This window comes from Heloderma suspectum, chromosome 5 (genome assembly GCF_057233095.1).
Source record: "Heloderma suspectum isolate Gila_16-S chromosome 5, 16-S_ref, whole genome shotgun sequence".
Classification (NCBI taxonomy): Eukaryota; Metazoa; Chordata; class Lepidosauria; order Squamata; family Helodermatidae; genus Heloderma; species Heloderma suspectum.
The window spans coordinates 7,275,019-7,298,657 of NC_139462.1; the positions used below are offsets into that span (position 1 = coordinate 7,275,019).

The window sequence follows — 23,639 nt, forward strand, 5'->3', positions numbered from 1 at the left end:
TTTTCATGCATTTGGATCTAAATGGGACTAGAAAGGGGATGTCTCCTTAATGTCCCCTATGTTTTTGTTCAGTCGTTAAGTCGTGTCCGACTCTTTGTGACCCCATGGACCATAGCACACCAGGCCTTCCCCTATGTTTTGGGGCCTGATAAAAAACAAAACAAAATGGGAGTCAGGGGTTCACAACACTAATCTCAGTGTGTTGGTCCCTTTGACGGCCTTACAAATAATGGACATTTCCTCAGAAGTTTGGATAAAGGGGAGCCTTGTGACATGGGAATAAACTTACATGAGGCTGTAGTGGAGTCAAGGCACACTGGTGGTATAACTGAACTCAGATTGATTTCATTGTGCTTAGGTCTGTGTTGAGTTGCAGCCATTGCCTGCAAGTAAATTCCACTGATCATAGTGGAACTTAATTTGGCATGTGAATTTGGGATAAGTCCTGCAGTGACTCAGGTCACTTTCTCTGCTCCTTTCTTGTGCAAATGTGAAACATCATAAGAGGTTCATCCATATCTCATCCTTTGCTTGTAAAAGATACCGGGTTTGAGCCCTGGCACTTTCAGGTAGAGTTGGGGGACAGTCCAGTCTGAAACTCTGCTGCCAGTTAATAGAGGCAATACTGAGTTAAGTGAAGCAATGCCCTGGCTTGGTATAAGGCAGATTTCATATATTTTCCCTTTTTAAAAAAGAAGCATGGTGACTGCAGGCACCCAGTACATAGGATTCCCTATGGTGGCAAATCATGTAACAGGCTGGCCCACCTTGTCATTCACAGTTTTTCTGGGTTGAGATGGTGTCTGTTTGCCTCCATGGAGGTGTTTTGTATCTTGCCATCAGGGCCAGCCCTCCCATGAAGCAGGGTGAGGTGCCCGCCTCAGTCAGCGGAGTGGGAGGAGTTGTGAATTGTGCCACCCCCCTACCCCAGGAGAGCCTGCCACTGCCAACCAGCCATGACATTTTGTGCAGCACGAGAGTAGCCAATGGGACTGTCCAGAGCAGCCGCCCGCCCTCTGCATTGTTGCATGGCCGGAAGCCGCTGTGGAAGTTTTGCAAGAGCCCCACAGCCATTTCTTCCATCCTCATGGCTCTTTGCATGGTGGCGGCAGCAAAGGTAAGGTGGGTGTGATGCGGTGTGGCGGAAAGAGGCACAATGTTCTCTCCCTCCTCAGGTGGCGAGAGAGCTTGCGCCGGGGCTGCTTGCCCATTTTAATATGTAGTAGAAACTTTGAGAACAGTAATTGATTCCCCTCCCTAAGCTACATATAGCAGTATGCCTGTGTGCCTTCAAACTGAATGAAGGTGCTTGAAATGTGGAAATGGAAATTTGAGTGTTCTGTTGATTTACTGAGGCTATTGAGGGTGCTTCAGATTTACTTCATCACAAAACAAAAGCTCTTCTTAATCACACAACTTTTGATTCAGGATTAAAAGTTATTGATAGAACGCTAATTACTGCAATAGGAATAAAAATCAACTGTTTTTCTGATTAAAAAATTAAATGTGACAAATTTTGTTGTAATAGCTGCTTACTACTTTATGAAAAAAGAAACGTCATTTATTGCCATGGTATTCAAACAACAGTTATCCATATTTACATGACTATTAAGATTTGCTTAACTAAGATCATTTTATTCCTGGACAAAAATGCTCTCCCTCTGAGCAGTCTCTTAAAAAAAAAATGTGTTTCACTCCACAGAGTCTACTTGCCAGTAAATTACTTTACAAGATAAAAAGGAGCCACTGGTGTCTGTCAAATACAACAGCCTTCTGGCACCTTAAATACTAACATATTTATTAGTACTGAAACCTACCCCAGGTACATAAAGTAGACGTTTGTCTACAAAAGCTCATGCCATGATAGATTTAACATCCCACAGGGCCCCTAATCTGTTGAAGCAAAAACAGTAAGCATTGCTACACTTTTGGAATTTAATACCTGTCAAACTCCTACTTTATTGCCTGCTTTTCTCCTAAACCCCTTCGTAATAATTTTGTGAATGAATAGCTACAAAATAGGCCAGTTTGCATGACATGCTGGGCTCACTATGCGTTATTTAACCCATGATGAGCTGAGGTGTGTACAGGTGCCATTATGAATATGCAAGCCCTGATGGGGTTGCAGCATGTCATCCAAACCTGTCCACCATGTATAATTCAAGGGTTAAAGAACCTTCGCAGAACCCTACTAGAAACCAAGGTTATGCAAGGGTTGTTTAGGCCAGGAATAACCCACGGGGACAGGGTTTGGACAACATGCTGCAACCCCATTGGGGATTACATATTCATAATGGTGGCTGTATGTGCCCGGCCCAGATTGCAACTCATCATGGTTAAATTACCCATGGGGAGTCCAGTGTGTTGTACGAAACCTGTCGATGAGGGGGTGGGCCCCGCTGGGCTCCAAGGTTGCTGATTAGGATTTAGGGCCTTGCTGTCCATTTGATGTACCATGAGCTGTATTCCTCCCTTTTCTTTCCAAATAGCCATTATCCCCTGTCCACACATACACTGTTCCCTGCTGCTTCTGCCAGTTGCCAGCAGTGATGTGGGTTTTTTAGTAAATTTTGAATTGGCAAAATTTCCAATGCAAATTAAGTTTGTTTGCATAGGAAATTTTTCAATTTTCATTGGAAAATGTTCTGATGCCCTAGAACAGGGGTGGACATCTTGTAGGCCAAAACGTCTGGAGGGTCACAGCTCCCATCATCGCTCACCATTGGCTATGCTAGTTAGAGCTAATGGGAGCTGTAGGCCAAAACATCTAAAGGGCCACAAATTGCCCACCCCTGCCCTAGAAAGACCTAATTTAACATGTTTATCTTACTTGTATTTAGGAAATAAGAAAGCTAAAAAAAAAAAAGTACCCTATGTTTACTTTTTGTCCCAATACACCACAAGTATTTCCCCTAACATTTTTTATGAAAAAAATTAAATCACACTTAAATATGATTTCGGGTGCAATCCTATGCATGTTTAGACAGAAGAAAAGTCCTACAACTCCCAGCATTCCCAAGCCAGCATTTATTAGTGTATCAACAGTTTTTAGTACTTTGGGGCCTCCCCCCCTTAAATTTAAACAATGCAAGGGAAGTACACGTTACTGTCTTTAAATTTTTACAAGGATTCCAATAAAAACTTCAACATAATATAAAATTAACAGAGTGAGTAAGTGATTTGTTCAAGACTTGTCATAACTGCAAGTTCAAATATTAATTTGAACTCCTGGATTTAAGTCCAGTACTAGCCCTCTTCAGGCATTTGAAAACTTACTTACAGTAATATGCAAGGAGGGAGAGTGTGAATAATCATGCTAGCCAAGAGTTGTGCATCACACAGAGAGCCTCCATAGATAGAAGAGGTACACCAATTCAGACGTTTGCCCTGAACACCAGGGGGCGGGGGGGGGGGGCAAGAGAATGGGGGTGCTGAAGCTAGCATGTGTTCTTCCTCCCTCCTTGTGGGTTGTTGTAATGAAGTTTCAGAATACTTGTAATGGGTTACTCTCTCCACTGAATCAAACAGAATCTGATGTATCTTGTAATATGTAGAATGGCTGGTGGGCATCTGTTCTAAAAGGTTAACTGGATGGTTTTTCAGAGCCAAGGTGGAGTAAGAAATCAGTGGTGCGATGGGAGACTGACTGACTGGATTCTCAAAGAGTGACAAATTAACTTGCAGTCCTCTGAGGCCATTATGCACCTTCCTGCTTCTTTCCTTTAGGCGACCGACTCCTTCATTTCATCAGATTCCTTTTCTACCATTAGCAGTTCCCGAGGACCAAGCTCTGCTCTCAGTAACAAACGGAGCACACGGATGTTAAACAAGGCTGTTCAGGCAGGTGAGTGGCTCAGGTACAGAATCCACCTCCATGTAGGTGCTCTTTATCTTTTTGTTAAGCTCTTCTTCAGAGTCTAATGTATGATTCTAGTCAGTCAGGTTTGTTCATAGAGCATTCTCTGTCTGTACATCTTTACAGCTCAGATCCTTTCATAAAAGGATAACAAGTTGAACTCAAAGGGAACGGCACTTCTCTTGTCTATACTGGCTTCTTCGATATCAGCAGGCACTTCCTTTGTTCTTACTCTGGGTTTTCTTAACTCTGGCCTCCTAATAAACCTTGGTCAGAGAACTCATTTGTTCCATGGGGTATTATTCCCACTTGCAAGGACAGCCAAGAACTTTGGCACGGCTTCTGATAAGTATCATTTCTTCTGCTCAGATGGTTTAAGGCTGAGTCTCCCAAGAGTTTTGCTTCCTGTTTGATGAGGTGCATTTTCCCGTCTGTCTGTTCTGTGATGTCTGTTCTGGGGCAAGACCTGTACAAAACCTTAGGTGAGATAAACAGTTGCACAGTAGCCTCACCTCCTGTTTAAGCTAGAGCCAGGCACAATAGCCAATTAGTTGCAGGGCAATGCACTGTTGACAGGAGAAGAAAAAGAGTTTTAGAGTTGCAAGGCATCTAAGAGGGCACTAACTTCAGCCTTCTGCTCTAAGACAGGACGTTAGGGATCTAAGTATTCCACATTGCATAATAAAAGCATGGAGTTTGGCACTTCACATGGAATCTAGTACTGTTTGAATCTTGGTTTTGTCTTGTTTAAAGTATCTATCCCTTATGGCCATCGAGGTTGGGTTACCTTGGTGCAGAACATGGGAGTTGCTTAACATGTGGGATGGGGATGGAGCTCAGTGGTAGAGCATCTGCTTTGCATGCAGGAGATCTCAGGTTCAATTCCTGGCATGTCCAGGCTGGGCTGGAAAAACTCCTGTCTGAAACCCTGAAAGCCACTGGGCTAGATAAGGCAGCTTCTGATGTTCCTATGAGGAAACTGCTACATGGAAGGCATAAAACTGTATCTAGGCCATTGCTTCTGGTGATTTTGCCACATGCACATGTGCTTCATTATGCATAGCCCCTGGCACTATGCAGTGGTGCTTGAGCATCGTTTTTTTCAAAATCCCCAAGGAAGGAGATTTCACAGTCTATCTCTTTGTTTGCTGTACAAGTTTATAGCCAGCAACTTTTGAACATTTCAGTTTCCATACAAAACAGATTTCTAGTAATTCCAGTTATTATATGTTTGTTGGCCTGATGGCATTCTGTTTTGAAAGGCTCAGAAACCAAAAGGAAAGTAAAAAAGAAGCCAAATTTTGCTTCAGTGCCCATTTTAATAACATTTACTTACAAACTTTATGAACTGCTCTGTATCTTTAAAAGATTTTTGAACGGTGACAGTAAAAAAGAATTTCAAAATACAAAAGAATAAATATAAAAATGTTGAGGACCCCAAAGCTTATAGTCTTGGGGGTCTTCAGTATTCATGTCGAGGCTACTTTGTCAGGAGTGGCTCAGTATTTCATGGCTCCCATGTCAACCATGGGCCTGTCTCAAATAATAGCTTGCCCAACACATGTGGCAGGACACACTTTGGACTTGATTTTCTGTGCCAGATGGGGAGAAAATGATCTGTGGGTGGGGGAGCCAGTAGTGACTCCTTTGGCATGGACACATCATTATCTGATCAGTTTTGACCTTCGGGCTACCTGTAACCTCTGCAGGTGTGGGGGACCAAATTTGATGGTCCACCCCCAGAGACTGATTAATCCGGATGGATTTTTGAGGTCTCTTGGGGATTTTCCTGCAGGCTTAGCCGGCGGTCCTGCCGAGGTCCTGGTCACCACTTGGAATGTGGAGAAGACCTGGGCTATTGATATGATCGCTCCCAAACGTCTTTGACCGAGTCGTAGAACCATGTCAGCATCTTGGTATTCTGAGGAGCTGAGGGTGATGAAACGACTGTGTCGACGATTAGGGAGCAAATGGAGGAAGACTCGGAACGAATACGATCGAACACAAGTAAGAATCCACTTGTGATCTTATTCTGTGGCGGTGATGGCAGCGAAGAAATCCTACTTCTCCGCCACCATTGCATCTGCTTAGTGTTGTCCAGCAGAGTGCTTTTGTGTGGTTAAAGGCCTCTTGGGCATAGGCCTTAGAACACAAGAACTTGAACCCTCAAAGGCCTGCTGTGAACAATTTGCCAGGCACTTTGCAGATAAAATCGCTCATACTCGTGCTGACTTGGATGCCAGAGTCTGATATGGACGGTGCTAGTGCACCATCTAGTCATGTTATGGATACCTTTCAGCTTGTGCAACCTGAGGATGTGGACAAACTGCTTGGAGGTCTGAGGCCTACTACTTGCCCTTTAGATCCTCGCCCATCCTCCCTGCCAGAGCTGGGCTGGATGTCTGGACCTCTGAGGTGGTAAATGCCTCCTTGAGGGATAGCAAGGTCCCTGCAGCTTTGAAAGAAGCTGTGATGAGGCCTTGCTGAAGAAACAAAATTTAGATCCGATGGTTCCAGATAATTACCGCCCTGCATCAAATTTTCCATTCTTGGGTAAGGTGCTGGAGCGTGTGATGGCCTCACAAATCCAATCCGTTTTGGATGAAACTGTTTAGAACCATTCCAATCAGGTTTCAGGCCTGGTTATTAGATGGAAACAGCCTTGGTCACCCTGGGTGATGACTTACACCAGGGAATGGATGGGGGGAGTGCAGGCCTGTTGGTTCTTCTGGATCTCTCAGTGGCTTTTGATACCATTGACCATGGTATTCTTCTGGATCGTTTTATCTGGACTGGGCTTGGGAGACACAGTTTTAAAGTGGTTCCGGTCCTTTCTGGAGGAGTGGTCTCAGAAGATCTACCATTAATCAGGGGATGGAAACATGGTACCAATCTTGTGCAGAAATGGATACCAGAAATCTGATAGTGGCCATTGGATGGAGGTTTGGCCAGAGCCACGGTATGGAGGAAAGCCCATTTACTCCCACAGAGAACTCTAGAAGGCTGCAAGCACCCAGCATGACACACGCTCCACTTCTGGGTATGTTTTGTTGTTCTAATTATGTTTAGAATTCTGAATCTTTCATAAGCAGTTTTTTGAACTAAAAAATGTGTTTAAATATATCCATTTATATTTGAATGTATTGGCAAGGGCCACTCTTCAGAGGAGTTTGGGGCTTGAGATATGGACAATCTCAAGTTTTATTATTTTCTGTTAATAAAAAGTTTACAATCAGGGAGGATTATTCTCTTTGGGCATGAGTGTCTATTACTATGGATTCTTTGCTAAAATTCCTGTCTGTATATTGTATTGTATCTTAAGGTTTTTAATGTTTGTACACCACCCAGAGAGTTTTGGCTATTGGGTGGTATAGAAATATCATGAAATGAAATGAAATGAAATGAAGGTGGTGCTGGGGGACTTGGGTTCTACCTCATGGCCATTAGCCTGTGGGGTGCCACAAGGTTCTACCTTGTCCCTCATGCTTTTTAACATCTACATGAAACCACTGGGGGAAGTCATCAGGAGGTTTGGGCTGAAATGTCATCAGTATGCAGATGATACTCAGCTGTACTTCTCGTTTCCATCTGCACATCCTAGGGAGGCTGTGGAACTCTTGAACCAGTGTCTGGAGGTTGTTTTGGGATGGATGAGGGTGAACAAGCTGAAACTTAATCCAGATAAGACGGAGGTACTGTGGGTTGGGAGACCAACTACTTCGAATGGAGGTTTACAACTGGTCTTAGGTGGGGTTGCACTCCCCCAAAAGACCAGGTGTGCCGTTTGGGAGCTAACTGGGGAAGCCCAGGTGGCTGCGGTGTCCAGGAGTGCTTTTTACCAGCTTAGGCTGGTATGCCAACTACGGCCCTATCTGGAGAGGCTGGACCTTGCCTCAGTTATCCATGCACTAGTCATGTCTGGGCTGGACTACTGTAATGTGCTATACGTGGGGCTGCCTTTTGGGATGGTTCAGAAACTCCAGCTTGTGCAGAGTGCAGCCACCTGAGTATTGGTGGGAGCGAGGTGATTCGATCACATAATGCCTATACTGCGCTAGCTGCACTGCTTACCGGTGCATTTCCTAGCCCAATTCAAAGCACTGGTTTTGACCTTTAAAGCCTTGAAGGATCGCCTTCACCTATATCAGCCTTCACTTTAAGATCAGAAAGAGAGACCCTTCTCATTTGCCCATCTGTGATAGCATTCAGTTGGGTGATCAGACATGAGAGGGCGTTCTCTGCAGTGGCCCCACACCTTTGGAACAAGCTGCCATCTGAGGTCTGCCATGCTCTGTCATTGCTGACTTTTAAGAAGCCCTTGAAAATACATCATTTTACCTTGGCCTTCTCTTGATATGACTGCTTTTTTTTTATGTTACTGCTGTTAACATTGTTGCTGGTTTTATTGTTGGCTTTTATTGTTTATATTTTTATCACTTTAATATTTTAACTGTTTTAATGTATTTTATTGTTGCAAGCTGCCTTAGAAACGTTGTAAATAAATAAATAAACATAGTTAAAGTCAAGTTATACCAATAAAACCATGGTTATTCAGGAAAAGCTTGTTTAAATAAAAATGTTGATAGCTGAGAACAAAACAACGTTGATACCTGCCTGGCATCAACTGGAAGTACTTTCCACAGAGAGGTAGCCAATGCGCTAAAGGCTTTACTCTAAGTGGATGCTAAACAGACAGTGCAGAACCACCAGGAGTGCCTGGACAGTGACTTCAGTGACTGAGCAGGCTGATAAGGGGCAAGGCATGCTCTAAAATAACCCTGAGGGGTTTTCACAGGTGGAGCCAGCTACTCTAGAATAAAAAAAATGCCACAGAGTTAAATGCAGTATTTCCACAGCTGTGATTTGGCATCCACCCATTCATTTGTACAGATGAGTTTCAAATTATGTTAATTACTAATAACAGAAATGAGCATGTTTGTTATGTGTGTAGAGAACACTGTTTCCAACATAATCAGTTTCCAGCAAGTTGCCTTCTGCGTTAGATTAGTTACTATTCTTTCTGTTACACTCATTTTTATTTTTTTTGCCATGCAAACATTCAAGATTGCTTTTCCTTTTTTTAATTTATGGGGTTAATGAACTGCTGTCAAAGCCGCTATGTCCAAATAAACTTCAGATTTACACTGGCGGGCCTGTTTTCCTGAAGCTCAGCAGTATTATAATATTCGACACAGGTTTCTTTCTAATTTGGATTAGCTCTCTTTTTTCAGAACAGGAAAGAAATGTACAAGCTCCAGGTTTAGATGTATATTTAATCCCCCTCCCCTTTAATGATTTACTCCAATTTTAAATTCTATGTAGACCAAAGGAAAACTACACTAATGGCTTTTAAGCTCATTTGTCCATATGCTTCATTATAAGTACTTATTCGGTTTCGTTGCTGTCCATTGGGCAGGCTTAGGAGCCCAGGGAGGACTTTCCTGGGGGATAAGCCTGCTAAAGATGCTGGAATGGCTTGGAGGCTGCTCTGTTATGCAACAGCTGTGGGGCACTTCCTTATTCAAGGGTAGGCCCTGTATGGCCTATGGGCCATGCCCAGCTTTTTAAGTCTTGCCCCTGGACAAGCCTTCCCTCCTGGGTAAGGTGCTGCAGTGGCTGACTGGCGGTTGTCTGTGGGCTTATGTGCTACCTGTACCTCCAACATCCCGAAACGTCCTCCAAAGGAATATTAACCAACACATTTGCTGCTGCATCACGATATCCAATTCTTCTTCTTTTGAACCCCAGGAGACTTTGAGATAGTGAACAGTGCAACTAAGAAACATACTCGTGACGTTGGCCTGACTTTCCCTACCCCAACATGCAGCCAGGCGAGGCTACAGGGAGACTCCAGGAGTGAAACAGAAGAGGAGTTTGCTCAGCCAGATGGACTTGCTTCAGAAAGCAAGGGCAAACAGAAGAGGCAGCCAAGCAGCTTTCTTGCAGGAAAAAAGCTAAAAAAGGACAAGCCCCAGTGGATGCAAGGTCTCTGACAAGTACTTGCACGGCATGCTATTGAGTAGTTTGTCTGTTTCTGCTATATGACTATAACACCTGATAGTAAGGAGCACAAAGGTGGTGGTAGTAAGTGGGAGAGAGGACACACGCAAAAAGAAATCAGAGATATATAATAGCACTCTCCCCTCTTCCCTGGTACCTGCAGGGGGAAGTTGTGTGTTACAACTTCACCTGTAGCAGGTTTCCCTGTCGCATCACTATCAGAAGGCCTGTTCATGGCTATTTATTTATTACTTCTCTGTGCCGCCCAATAGCCAGAGCTCTCTGGGCAATCCACAACAATTAAAACCATAAAATATAGTATGTTAAAATACAATATAAACATTTAAAACTATGGTGTGTGTGTGTGTGTATATATATACACACACACACACAACCTAGCAAGAATGCAAAGATTAAAAATGTGGTACCAGATTTAAAACAACAGAAACGGAAAGATAAAATGGCTGGGAAAATAAGGTCTTCACCTGGCACCGAAAAGAGCACAATGTACGCACCAGGTGAGCCTCTCTGGGAAGCTCATTCCAAAATCAGGGTGCCACAGCAGAAAAGGCCCTCTTCTTAGTAGTTGCCCACCTCACTTCCTGTGGCAGGGGCTCCCAGAGAAGGACTGCTGAAGATGATTTTAGGGGTCTGGGCAGGTATAAATAGGAGGAGACGATCCTTCAGGTAATCTGGCCCCAAGCCATTTATGGCTTTGGATTTTAATATCAGCAGTTTGAATCGGGCCCAGAAATGGACTGGCAGCCAGTGCAGATGGAAAAGTTAGTCCTTGCAAACAATGCAAGCAAAAGGGTGTAGGGCAAGAAAAGAAGCATGAGGACATATTAGAAACATACCTGATGTACTCTAGCAGTTGAGGGTAGGTATAACACAAATGACAGTCCCAGGTTACAAAGAAAGAGGCAGGCAGGCAGGGGGTTGCTACTTTGTATTTGCTTCTGCTCATCTCTTGTTTACAAACTCACTTTCTCTTAAGGCTGTTTGAAGACGTTTTGCTGCCCCCAGGTGGGCTGAGTTGTGTTATCCAAGAATTGAGGCTCAGTAACTGCTGATAGTCAAGAGATCCTGAAGCTCATTATTTGATTAGTCCCACAAAAACCCTGCTGCTTGTTTGTAGCACTTATACACCGTCCTTTCGCCAAAAAGGCTTCCAGAACGGCTTACAAAGATAAGTAGCTTGACAGTCCCTGATTGTATAGCTTACAATCTATACTTAAGACAAGACACACCTGGGATAAGGGATAGGGAAGGAAGTTTTATCTAATTTTCAAATGTTTTTTAAAAGCCTATTTGCTTGGGTTGCTTGCATAGTCAGGCTGGCCCTATAGATATTGCTACCGTTACTGCTGCTATTTTTAAACTTGCTTTTTGACAGCAGTATGCTAGGTGCTGGCTAGGAAGAACAAGAAAGAAGAGTTCAAAATTAGACCATCACAGGATGCATATCTATCTATCTATCATCTATCTATCTATCTATCTATCTATCTATCTATCTTATCGTCTGTCTGTCTGTCTGTCTGTCTTGCACATCTTTAGCCCTAAAGAGTGTCCTCAGAGCAGCCAGCAAAACATAAAATATCAAATCATAATGTTGGGAAAGGGCTTTCTCCTTTGTCACTCCCAAACTGCAGAATACACTCCCTCCAGAATTACGATTAGCCCCAAGTTTCTTGGCTTTCTGAGCAGTCTTTCAGAGAACCTCATCCCAAACCATGTAGGGCTGTAGAGGTGATAAACAGTTCCTTGAAATGGACCCAGAAGCAAATAGTATAGTTTAGGCATGTGAAGATGTGGGGATTTGCTGCTATTAGTCTTGTAATACTATAAAATACAACACTGATTAAAATGACATGGAGCAAAATGTTCAAAATACTGTAGGAGAGGAAAGGTTGTTCCTCAGCTTTAGCTGTACTTTTGACAGGGAATCAAATATCCTATGTCGGCCTTTCCCACCCTTGTGCCCTCTAGATGTTTTAGTTTGCAACTCCCAGCATTCCCGGCTGTTAGCCATGCTAGCTGGAGCTGATGGGAGCTGAAATCCAAAATATCTGGAGAGCACCAGGTTGGGGAAGGCTACCCTATGCATTTAGTTTTCCATATCATGTTCATTTTTTGTTTCCTCATCATTTCCAGCTGTAGACAATGGTTGTGTTGACACATCACCATAACAGAATTATTTTAAAAAAAATCTAGCTTATTTTTTATTGTAAATGAGCCAGTATGCTGATGGATACAGCTCGACCACTCCCGCTTGTCGCCTCCTGTCCATATTTTGTTTATCATGACATGTGAACCAGGAACTCTGGCTTGTCTCCACAGACAAGACAGAGTCATAAGCCAACAACAAATGGTTTATGTCTTGTCTGGGGAGAGACAAGCCAGAGTTTCTGGTCCACGTGTCACGATAAACCATAAGCGTAAGTTTCGTGGTTTATTTGGCTGCTTCTAGAGGGAATTATCAGGCAGCGTGCACTAGCATACTGGCTTGTTCATGTTAAGCCAGATTTCTTTAGAATTGTGGCTTATTGTGAGTCCAGTCCCTGCTTAAGTGCAAAAAAGTGGGGAGATAGGGGTGGGGGAATTCTTGGGTATAAGGGAAAACTTTCAATATATTTTAATTCAAAAATCTTGCATGCACATCTTTCAAATCAGATTATTTTTCAGGGATTATTTGAACAAAGAAAACAAATATTTAAACCTAAAGCAAACACAATTAGGACATGTTGATATAATGCATAATAAATACTGATGTGTTAAAATGTTTTATCTCTTTTAAAGACCACCTCATGTTCAACCAGAATCTTTGCACAGACCAGATAAGATTACAAAGCACGTACTGCATTACAATGTTGGCATCCTATCCCTGATTTCTGTGCTCTTTCCACCCTCCATTTCCTTTACTCTTCGTTCTCTGCCATCTTTATACTTGATAAATCACTTGAGCCCCTGAATTTGGGAAGCAAGAATGCATTATACAGATGAACAAATGTAAGTCTGCAGCTGTAGTGTGCATAAGCCTACTCTGAGCATAAGCAGAAGACAGCCTGGAGCAAAAGGGATAACTGCAGGGAGACATCCCTGTTTCTTTGCACTACAGTCCTTGTAAGTAAATTGTCTGCACAAGCAATGGACCTTTTAGACTGCATTCATTTTAAAAAAGCCTTTTTCTTTCCTAACTTACTCTTCCCCCAGGAATTTCCTGGTTTGTTCCAACGGAGGTTTTAAAATCTGACCCTGGGAAAAGTAATGGATCCAGCTTTATTTGTGATCCTGGTCCCTCTTGGTTTGAACCACTGCCCAGCAGAAAGCCATGGCGAGAGCCCCTCCGAGAGAAGAACTGGCAAGAGGATCACGGTGGCCTCCAGGTGTGTCTGGCGGCTCCAGCCAGAGACGCTGAGAATAAGCCACCCCCACCTTTTGTGAAACTGACACTGCAGGTAAAATCCAGGCTCTGCTTTTGGGCTGCTTGTCTGGCTTTTGCTGTCCATTTGTGGGTAGTTTGGATGTCAAATGAGTTTAACCACCTCCTAATTTAATAGAATCAAAACATGTGGCTCTGTCATCAAGTGCCAGTCCAAAGCTTCCTGTACCCAACATCACCCTTCTGATGACAACAGGCTGTGCTGAAATTAGGTAAGGGGGTTGTAAGGAAAGGGAAGCATCCTGGCTCCGATTTAGGCTTTGGCAGAACTTGCAGCCAGCAGGGGCCTATGAACCCCCTTCTCTGAGACTAATCTTGAACTGTGTTAATTTTCCCATGTATACATTGATTTACAGTTGCTGAGAGGCCTCTGTCATTGCTTAGAGGCCTTTTGTCCCTTGTGCTTGGTCTCTGTCCTGCTTGTTTAAGCTTACGTATTTATCCCTTTTACAAATATGTAGCTGTGCTTATCCCCAGTCTGGTATCTTCCTGGTTGCTTGCCCGACATCAAAGCATTTGTTAACAAGACCCACAGAGACGTCTCTTCAGCTTTATAAATGCAATATTCTGTACATTGCAAGGCTTAATTTTATCTGAGGCATGTTTTTAGTGCTTTGTTAATTGGGATAGATATTTTTGTCATCCTCCTCTTGTCTCCACCCCACCACCCCCAGCCTTAAGTGGATGTGCTGAAGCAACTCATCTTTATATTTCCCAACTTAGGAGGCTCTTGCGCTGCACCGTCCTGATTTCATTTCCAGCTCTGGGGAACGTGTGAAACGCCTGAAGCTAATCATAGAAGAAAGGAAATTACAGAACATGCTCCAGGGAGAGAGGGAAGAGTTATTTAATCCACCTGAAGAGAGGAGGAGTTACAGGAATGCAGGTTGCTTCCTTTCTAACAGAGGTACCTCCTTATTATAGACATGGGCCGCACTCTAAAGAAGTGATGTATGTGTGCAGGAGAAGTTGGGCAAATTTTCTTCTGTTGAAGAGGCAAGCTGCTATTGAATCAGAAAGCAGCTTATCTCTTCAACAGTGGAAACTATCACAGCAGAAACAGTAAGCAAAACTTTGACTGTGTGTGCTGCTCCCTCCACATTTATATAGCTTCTTTGGATCATGGCCCCAATATACCGTATTTCCCTGCTTCTGTATAATGGGCATATTTGTATCTCTCTGTAACACATGGTATGAGGTAAATAGATAGTTTATACTAATGAACATTTCTAGGAATTTTATTGTAGTCTTAGAGGGCTGCCCTGTTCTAAAGCAACTAAAAATAGGCTCTGCCTGTGGCTGAGCACTGCATGGCCACCTTTCTACAGAGTGGCTGTACATGGTAATTTCTGCCAGGGATATTTTTCTATATCGCAAGGTAATATAGCAGCACATGCTGCTCGTGGTGGTAGGGAACTGGAAAAGCATCAGAGCTTGAGCACACACTGTTTTTTCACCATGCCCACAGTATCAGGGCTGATGTCAAGGGCAGGCACCTGCCAAGGGCCCATGCCCATTGACAAGAGGCCCCTGGACTTGCTCCTCCTCTTCACCTGGTTCTTCATTCTGCTTCTTCACTTACCTCTCGTTCTGGCCCAGACAGTAGTGGTGGTGAGAAGGAGGAAAAGTAGCTGTTACTGCCTACTTGTTCACTGATTCTCTGCCTGTCAAGCAAGCAACTGGCAACAATGATGAGAAAAGATGAGGAGCAATACAGCTGGTGACAATGGTGGTGAGAAGGTAGACTCACAGAGAGGGGGCCTACTGAAGGTGTTTTGCCCAACGGCCCTCAGAAAACTGTGGCTGGCCCTGCACTGTATTTCCCTTTTACTCAGTAGTAGGTAAGGATGGTGGAGAAATCCACTGTGGATTCAAATCAGGCTGGATTCTCAAGAATCCGACCTGCGATGTCTGCAGTGGGCCAACCCCACTCACCTCCAGCTCCATTGGATTTCCCTCTTCCTTAACAGCCAGTGTGGGGAAGAAGGGTCCTGGCGCTGCCAGCCCCCATAGTGAAGAGCCACCCTGTGAAATATGATGCATGCGGTAAGGCTCCAGGGAAATCCGCGGGGCTCCAAGTGGCCTGGATTTCCTCGCTGCAGGAGCCACCCACCCCCCGAGTGAAAATTTCAGGGTTTGTACACCCCTAGTTGTAGATAGTATGTGATTTGTCTCTGTGTTAACATTAGAGTAGTATTTTTTTTAAAAAAAAGTGTTCCCAGGAAGGTTATTGGAGATAATGGCAAATCATTTACCTTAGAGACAATTTGGTAGTAGCAGGGAATCTGCCACTACAATGTGGAGCTCAGAGGAAAGTGTTACTTGCATTCTGAGACACCCTCAGGTGGGGTCGGGCAACAACTAGCCCTAACATGGCCGGGGAATACACCACATGAACTAAGAGTGCACCATGGAGTATGCTCCCAATTAATCTGCTATGTGAAGGGGAGAGGGATTCCTTGGCAGAGAGATTAAAATAGTAACAGTTCCCTGAGTGTGAAATCCACGTCACTAGAAGTAGGCTGTGGTTATCTTATTGATCAGAAATAGCAGGTGCCAGCATGCTCGTAGGGACCTCCAGTGGTGCCCACAAAGCTCTCTGCCATTTCTTCCTCCTCCCTGCCCCTAGATTTGCTCTTTTTCTCTCCATTTCCACCCCTTCTCTTGCTCTTCACACACACACACACACACACACACACACCCTGGGTGGGTGCTCTGATGGCAGTGGAAGAGGGGGACGGAACACCATGTGGGAAATAGAGTGGCTGAGCATGTGTTTGAGGTAGGGAAAATGTTTTCTTTTCTTTGGGGGCTTGTGTGAAATGGGTATTCTGTTGTGCTTCTGTGGGGTCAAATATGTGGATTGGCATTGGGGTTTAGACCCTTCCTCTTCTTATACTCAATTTCTAGGGTGAATTACTTGTCCTTTGACTAGCCAGGCCCCTACAGCACCCATTACATGATTATCCACATCCTCTGTGGGAGCCATTTTGTGGTGGTGCCCACAGCAGTTTCTCAAATTCCCAAATGTTCCCATGGATCCAAAAAGCTTGAGGACAGATGAGGGGAGAGGAACCTTTTTTCTATGAAGGGCTGGTAACTGATGGGAAAAGTTAGTCAGGGGGCACTTCTGGCAGTGGGCAGAGCCACCCTCTCTCTGCCACCCCCTCTTCTCTCTCCTCCCAGCACCTGCTGGGATGTTTCAAATAAAGAAAACACTGAGTGGAGGTGCCTTTTGCAAGCCCTGATCTGGCTGGATCTGTGCTTTTAGAGTGCTTGGCTGTCTGGGCAGGTAGGGGCTTTGGACACTATAGGCCATGTGAGATTTGTCCACAGGCCTCCCATCCCAGCTGTATATATATTTTTTATGAATACCTCTAGCCACTGCTTAGAGAGTGGCATGCTTAGAGAGCACCATGTAGACATAAAGAGAGCAGTGAAGGAGTAAAATAAAAGGCTTTCCCAAGCTCAAGGCACACAGATGTCGAGGTTTCTCTGCCATCCTCTCGTCTGGAGTAAGCATTGCCATTGGCTTTTTGTGTGTGTGCTGTGTTCATTATGATGTCCGTACACACTGTGGGACTAGGAACAAACCTAGTGGTCTAGTGCAGTGGCTAAGAGTGTGACAAGCCAGGGAGCCCTCCATTCAACTCTTACCTTGTGCTTGTCTTGGTGGCCCTAAGCAAGGCATTATCTCTCAGCCTCAAGCACTGTGGGGATAATAATAGTGTTCTACCATTCAAGGGGGTTGTTAGGATTTATGGGGCAATGTAGTGCCTCAGGATCCCCTTGAGCTTCCCTTCCTTTAAAAAAAAGGTTGAACCAAAGAAAGTTCCCATATTCTCCTTTGCAAACTTCTCTGACGTGTGGGCATTTCTTTGGAAGACTTGTTGGCTGTGTTGCTTTTAGTTGTGGCCTGCTGAGCTTTGTCCTGCCCCAGAGGCCCACAAAGGGGCAGGAGGGAGTACCCTGCTCCCCCCTGCCAGCCCCCTGCCAGAGTAGCACAATGGTCTTTGCATCAGAGGATGACCAGAAAGCACAGGGCGTTGGTGTTCTGTCATGGTCCGCTGTCCCAACACCACCAGAACCTATGAGCTACTGTCTTGGTATAGCCGCGTGTAGGGTAAGCTCCTTGGTAGTTGTTAGGCATATCTGAGGCTTTGAATTTTGCTCTACTCAGTGTTTTTCCACCTTTGTTTAGACTACCAGGCTATACGGAGGAGAAGAGCAATTTCCAAGAATGAAATGGTTCAGAGATCCAAACGGTAAGGCTGGTTTTGTCCTCTCCGACACTGACTTTTTGATATTTTGCATACAGACATATATGAATAAACCCCATAAATAGTGCAGAAATGGAGTTCTTCCACACTCCGATTAACCTGCACAACTTAAAGAATGAATAAGACCCAAGTGATTTTAGTGCCTGAAAATCTAAAAGGTGTCCTCTTCCTAATGAACATTAACATGGGTCACAATCCAGCAGGACATTTTCCTATGCCAGCTGTGTTGAAATGAACAGGAGATACGCATCAGGAATTCTGCAGGATTCTGCCTTGTGGGTAAGATCTGTCTCCTAGTCTGCTGTCTTTAATGGCACCCAAAATCATCTGCCTGAGGCAGTCATCTTGCCATGTCTCATGGCATGGCCACCTCTCAATGGGAGATGTTTAGCACATAAGTGGACAAGTATTTTTTCTTGTTTTGAGAACATACATCTGTAAATTGTGGCTTTATCATCCCAGCTATTGGAACAAGAGTTACAAGAATACAACTCTTTAGCTTTGGATGTACATACATTTTTTGTCTACAGTATTTTAAATGCCAGAGGGATAGAGGATTATGGCAGAAGCGGGCAGAATGTAGATTGGGATCTACTGGTAGATCTCCAGGTGGTTTGCAGTAGATCTCCAAGGAGTTTTGACTTTAGAGCAGGAGGATAGAACAAGAACGACCAGAACCCTCTGCCATGGCTGGCCTTGCGCTAATCGCTTATCTCTTGGTCCTGGCGTTCTTCATCTGTAAAATGGGAATACTTCGTTGCATTTGATGAGGTCTTTGCTCAGCTCTGCTGGCCAGTTTGAGTATTGTGTTAGAAACCCTGATCTCTGGTAACTCACAGGTAGATTTGTATATATCCCAGTGTGTGGTTCATGGGGTGCAGTAAATAATTGACTTTGCCCCTGCCACCATTTTGTTCGGGCTCAGGTTGGTAGACCGCGGCATTCTAGTAAAAAACAAAATAGATTTCTCAAGCCTGAAGTCTACCCTGGTTTATGGTATGTTGAAAAGGCTGGTTGCTAGTCCAACAATAAACTGATTTTGACTTTGTTTTGGGCAATTTTCAAATGAAATATTTCGCATAGGAGAAGGGAACAGATCAGGGTTGGACCAGTAGCAGAGGATGTAGTGAGAATGTAATCATTAAGGGACACATCCTGTATCTCTTCTAAATAAACTGCTTGTTTTACTTTTCTGTGCAGCACTTATGAGATCCTCCAGGGAACATACAACAGATAATTTTTCTTTTTCTGACAAACTGATCCTTTTAACTGCTAGAGTTGTAAAAGGGATTTGATAGATATTTTATTACTGGAGCTGAGAATTTGAGATGTATTTTAAGGAATTTACTGACAGATTCACAGCCAGTTTCTTACGTAAGAAGAAGAATTACACTTTATTCTACTGCTGCAGCATTTTGGCAATCATTTTTTCTCTCCCATATGCACTAAGTCCTTTTCTTCCACTTCTAGCTGTGCACACCTGCCCTGTCTGGTAAGCCACCAGGGCTACAGGTTGGAGCATCTCTCTGGGCACTGAAGGGGTTACTGGGCCCTGGAGTGACACCGCCCATCTAGCTAGCCATTAGTTCTCCTCACCAGGAAGAACTATACAATTTGCTTGGGCAATGATAGTCTTTCCATTCTCTGGTGTCCTGGCTTTATCTCCCAGCTCTGGTTCCTGACTCCCACTTGACAGTTGCCTACAGCCCACCTCTGGTAGCTGAAAAGGTCTTGCTTTTGGGCCAAGGATGGGGAACTTGAGCCCTCCAGGTGTTTCTACCTACAACTCTCATCATCCCTTACCATTGGCTATGCTGGCTAGGGCTGACAAAAGTTATAGGCCCAAACATCTGGAGGGCCACAAGTTGCCCACCCCTGTCTTAGGCCTAGGAGCTTTGCCCACCTTGATAAGAAAGACTAGGGAACCAATATCCTATAAAATAGTCATCAAGGGTTGTGCAGAGAGGGAGGTTTTGGTCCAGTCTCAGGCTAGCAGTTTTGTAAATCCTGGTTTGCATCCTGCTGCATCCTGGATTTCTGGTGCTTATTTTAAACATTGTAGAAGGGTCTGGTGCCGTTCTTCAGAGAGGGGTGGGCATTGCCACTCCTCTTGTTCACATGTTCACTGTCTTGTTTCCACGAGGCTAGCAATCCTAATTAGCTAGAAGACCACATCTGAGAGAGGTTACTTCTTGGAAAAGAGAGCAGCTGTAGGAATTTGAGCCCACAACAGATCTTGGCTTTGGTATTTGTCAGGTCGGGTTTCAGCCTTGGCCAAAGGAAATGACTGTGAGGAGACTAGCCAGACTTGGCAGTGTCTCCAGGCCAAGAGTAGGCCATGACAGATCATGTAATGATCCCTATCTCCATATAAGACTAGGTCAGGTCAACCTTTTGCCCTCGAAGACCAAGGACATTATCTTGTCTCTTCCTGTCTCCCTTTTTCCTGGCATGTTCCCACTCTGTATAACCCCCATTAAGTCAACAGTACCATGCCCAATGGTAGGGATGGAAAACTAGGATACATTTGGAAGCTATTTCTTCTGAGTTACCTTTTCATTTTACATTGTACTGTTAGTATCTATGAGCAGCTGCCCGAGGTGCGAAAAAGACGAGAAGAAGAAAAGAGAAAATCAGACTATTCTTCCAATCGTTTGAAGGCCCAGCTTTATAAAACGGTAGGTGCTTTCTTTCCCTTTCTTCCACAATAGGCCAACCTTCCATGGGTACCCTTTGCAAAGAGAGGGTTAAACAAACGCATTGGACTGGGATAGCCAGAATTATTCCTGCAATGAAGTTGTTGTAGGTGGTGATGAAATAGTTCCTGCAGTTTCCATCTAAAGGCCTTGAACTGCTGCCCAGATTAGTCACAAGCACCAAATAAAACTGGCCTCTTCCCCCACCCCCTCATCCTTAAACTATGAATTCAATAGAGGTGCCCAAATTAGCTACAGCAAATTTGTTGGAAATAGGGTTGGTTGGCAAATTTCACCTGGTTCCAGTAGCAGAAAGGATGCATGATTTTTAAGAAATCTCTGACCGTTCAGGCCACGTTCGGACAAAAAACACAACTTCCAAGTAGTTCTTCATCAATTTAAAGCCTTTGTGACTATTTCATGTGGCAGGACCCGTCATCTGTGTGTGCTTGTTTTCAAAACCAGCGTATGCCACCCCCAGTGTCCAGGTCAACAGAATAAGTGCTTATAATTTTAAAAGGCTTTCATGCCTGGGAGGGACAGAGTGGCGGAGGCTGCTAAAACAGTTGATGCCGTTTGGCAAGGGGAAGCAGGAGCGCCTGGCTTCTGGGTCGGAACACAGGCAGTTGCCTTCTGCTGCGTCAGACCATTAGTCTGTCTAGCTCAGTGCTGCGTACTGCGACAGGCAATAACTCCCTCATGTCTCAAGCCAAGGCCTTTCCCAGCACTGTTATCTGAAATCCTTTTAACTAGAAAGGCTGGGATTGATCCTGGTATCGTCTTCAAAGCAAAAGCATGTGCTCTGCTGCTCTATTCTTGCCTGTTGATCATATGAAGCTGCGGTATACTGAATCTGACCACAGTCTTCCCAACTTGATGCCCTCCAGATGTGCTGGACTACAACTCCCAGCATCCCCCAGTCAGCATTGCTAGCTCCTCGTTGTCTGCTCTAACTGATAGTAGTTGTTCCAAGTTGCTATTCAACCCATCCCAGGCAGTGTCTGTCCCCATTCCCTCATCCGGTCCTTGTAACTGAAGTTGTGAGGGATTGAACCTGTACCTTTGGGGTGCCAAGACTATATTCTGTATTCTAAGCCAGGGGTGGGCAGAAGGTAGATCTCCAGATGTTTTGGGCTTCAACTCCCAGAAGCCTTTAACAGCGGGGCCAGTGGTCAGGAATGCTGGGAGTTGAAGTGACCTACTTTCTGCCCACTCCTGCTCTAAGTTGTGGCCCTTCCAGTCTTTAAGGGGAGCTTTGCAAAAAGGGATTATATGTTTGCACTTATTGCATTTTATACACCCACTTTCTCCACCCAAGTGGATTCCTAAAATGGCTTGAAGGGTAACAAGCTTGCCATAGCAGGTCTTGTAAGAACAGTATTCCAAGAGGATGCTTTCCTCATGACCTGGGATTTAATTATGCATGTAGACAGGTGACTGCAGCTTAACTATACCTCTGATTTGTACATGAAATGAATTTTGCACTGTGGAAACAGTCTATAAATCCATGTTATACATGCCTTAGGCACTGCCTATCTCCCACTTTTGTGAAGTCAGGGTTATAGGCCACCATGAAGGCAAGTTTTGCATTGTGATTTAGTACAATAAAATAAAAAGTGCATTGTTGACCTTCTCACCCCTGCTGCTGGCACAGGCACAGAACTGATTATTGGATTTTCTGTCCTGTGTGTGTGTTTTGGAGACTTGAAGTTGTTATATGAGAGTGTCTTGAACAACTATCAGTGATACTAAATTTTGGTCCTTTTACTATCTGTTGCATCCTGTAATGGAAATGGGCCAGTTAAAAGTGCATTGGTCTTAAAAATAAGGGGTATGAGCCAGGGAGAGCTTGCTTTATATGAGCCCCTTTGTCAAATGACAGATGAACTGCATCCTAGAGTAATAAAGGAACTGGCAGAAGAACTCTCAGAACCACTGTCTATTATCTTTGAGAAACCATAGAGGACGGGTGAAGTGCCAGATGACTGGAGGTGGGCTAATGTTTTCCCTATCTTCAGAAAGGGTAAAAAGGAGGAAGCTGGGACCAACAGACCAGTCAGTCTGACATCAATCCCTGGGAAATTCTGGAGCAGATTATAAAGCAATTCATCTGTAAGCACCTTGAAAACAATGCAGTGATTACTCGAAGCCAACATGGATTTGTCAAGAACAAATCCTGCCAGACGAATCTGATCTCATTTTTTGATCAAGCAACCTCCCTTGTGGACTGTGGGAATGCTGTGGACATAATATACCTCGACTTCAGCAAAGCTTTCGACAAAGTGCCCCATGATATCCTGATGAGCAAAGGAGCTCAAAGTGGGCTAGATGAAACAACGATCCAGTGGATCCACAGTTGGCTACAGAATCGGACTCCAAGAGTGCTTATCAGTGGGATCTTCTCAAACCAGGGAGAGGTAACGATTGGGGTACCGCAGAGTTCAATCCTGGGCCCAGTGCTCTTCAACATTTGTATTCATGACTTGGAGGAGGAGGTGCAGGGAATGCTGATAAAATTTGCAGATGACACCAAATTGGGCAGGATAGCTAATACTTTGGAAGACAGAAACAAAATTCAAAGTGATCTGGATAGACTGGAGCACTGGGCAGAAAATAACAGAATGAAATTTAATAGGGATAATGCCAAGTTCTGCACCTAGGAAAAAGAAACCAAATGCACAGTTACAAGATAGGGGATACGTGGCTCAACAACACTACAAGCAAGAAAGATCTTGGAATTGTTGTAGATCACAAGCTGAATATGAGCCAAGAATGTGATGTGGCTGCAAAAAAGGCCAATGCTCTTTTGGGCTGCATTAATACAAGTATAGCTTCCAAATCCCAGGAAGTAGTAGTTCCCCTCTACTCAGCACCGGTGAGGCCTCATCTGGAGTACTGTGTCCAGTTCTGGGCACCGCACTTTAAGAAGGATGCAGACAAGCTGGAGAGGGTTCAGAGGAGGGCAACAAAGATCAGGGGACTGGAAACAAAGCCCTATGAGGAGAGACTGAAAGAAGTGGGCATGTTTAGCCTTGAGAAGAGAAGACTGAGGGGAGAGAGGATAGCGCTCTTCAAGTCCTTGAAAGGTTGTCACAGAGAGGAAGGCCAGGATCTCTTCTCGATCATCCCAGAATGCAGGACATGGAATAATGGGCTCAAGTTCCAGGAAGCCAGATTCCGCTGAACATCAGGATACACTTCCTGACTGTTATAGCAATATGACAATGGAACCCATTCCCTAGGGAGGTGGTGGGCTCTCCCACGCTGGACCGCCATCTGTCAGGGATGCTCTGACTTAGATTCCTGCATTGAGCAGGGGTTGGACTCGATGGCCTTGTAGGCCCCTTCCAACCCTACTATTCTAT

General features: G+C 44.4%; 1 protein-coding gene and 1 long non-coding RNA gene across 13 annotated transcripts in view; one reads left to right on the plus strand and one right to left on the minus strand.

The window, feature by feature from the left end:
• The window catches only part of LOC146343561 (uncharacterized), a 50,426-nt gene extending 39,584 nt beyond the window's left edge, over window positions 1-10,842 (minus strand). For all 7 annotated transcript variants that reach the window (XR_014791935.1, XR_014791938.1, XR_014791941.1 and 4 more), the window contains exon 1: window positions 10,714-10,842. This is a non-coding gene — a long non-coding RNA (uncharacterized LOC146343561). The remainder of the gene's footprint in view (window positions 1-10,713) is intronic.
• The window catches only part of ALMS1 (ALMS1 centrosome and basal body associated protein), a 127,341-nt gene that overhangs the window by 94,323 nt on the left and 9,379 nt on the right, over window positions 1-23,639 (plus strand). For 2 of the 6 annotated variants that reach the window (XM_084855298.1, XM_084855296.1), the window contains 6 exons: window positions 3,727-3,844; window positions 9,605-9,841; window positions 13,070-13,314; window positions 14,022-14,205; window positions 17,500-17,563; window positions 20,157-20,256. In XM_084855298.1, the coding sequence (XP_084711424.1) occupies window positions 3,727-3,844; window positions 9,605-9,841; window positions 13,070-13,314; window positions 14,022-14,205; window positions 17,500-17,563; window positions 20,157-20,256 (948 nt within the window). Of the gene's footprint in view, window positions 1-3,726; window positions 3,845-6,758; window positions 9,842-13,069; window positions 13,511-14,021; window positions 14,206-17,499; window positions 17,564-17,781; window positions 20,257-23,639 lie in introns of those variants that run through there. The other 4 variants (XM_084855297.1, XM_084855299.1, XR_014791934.1 and 1 more) reach the window with 4 other exon arrangements.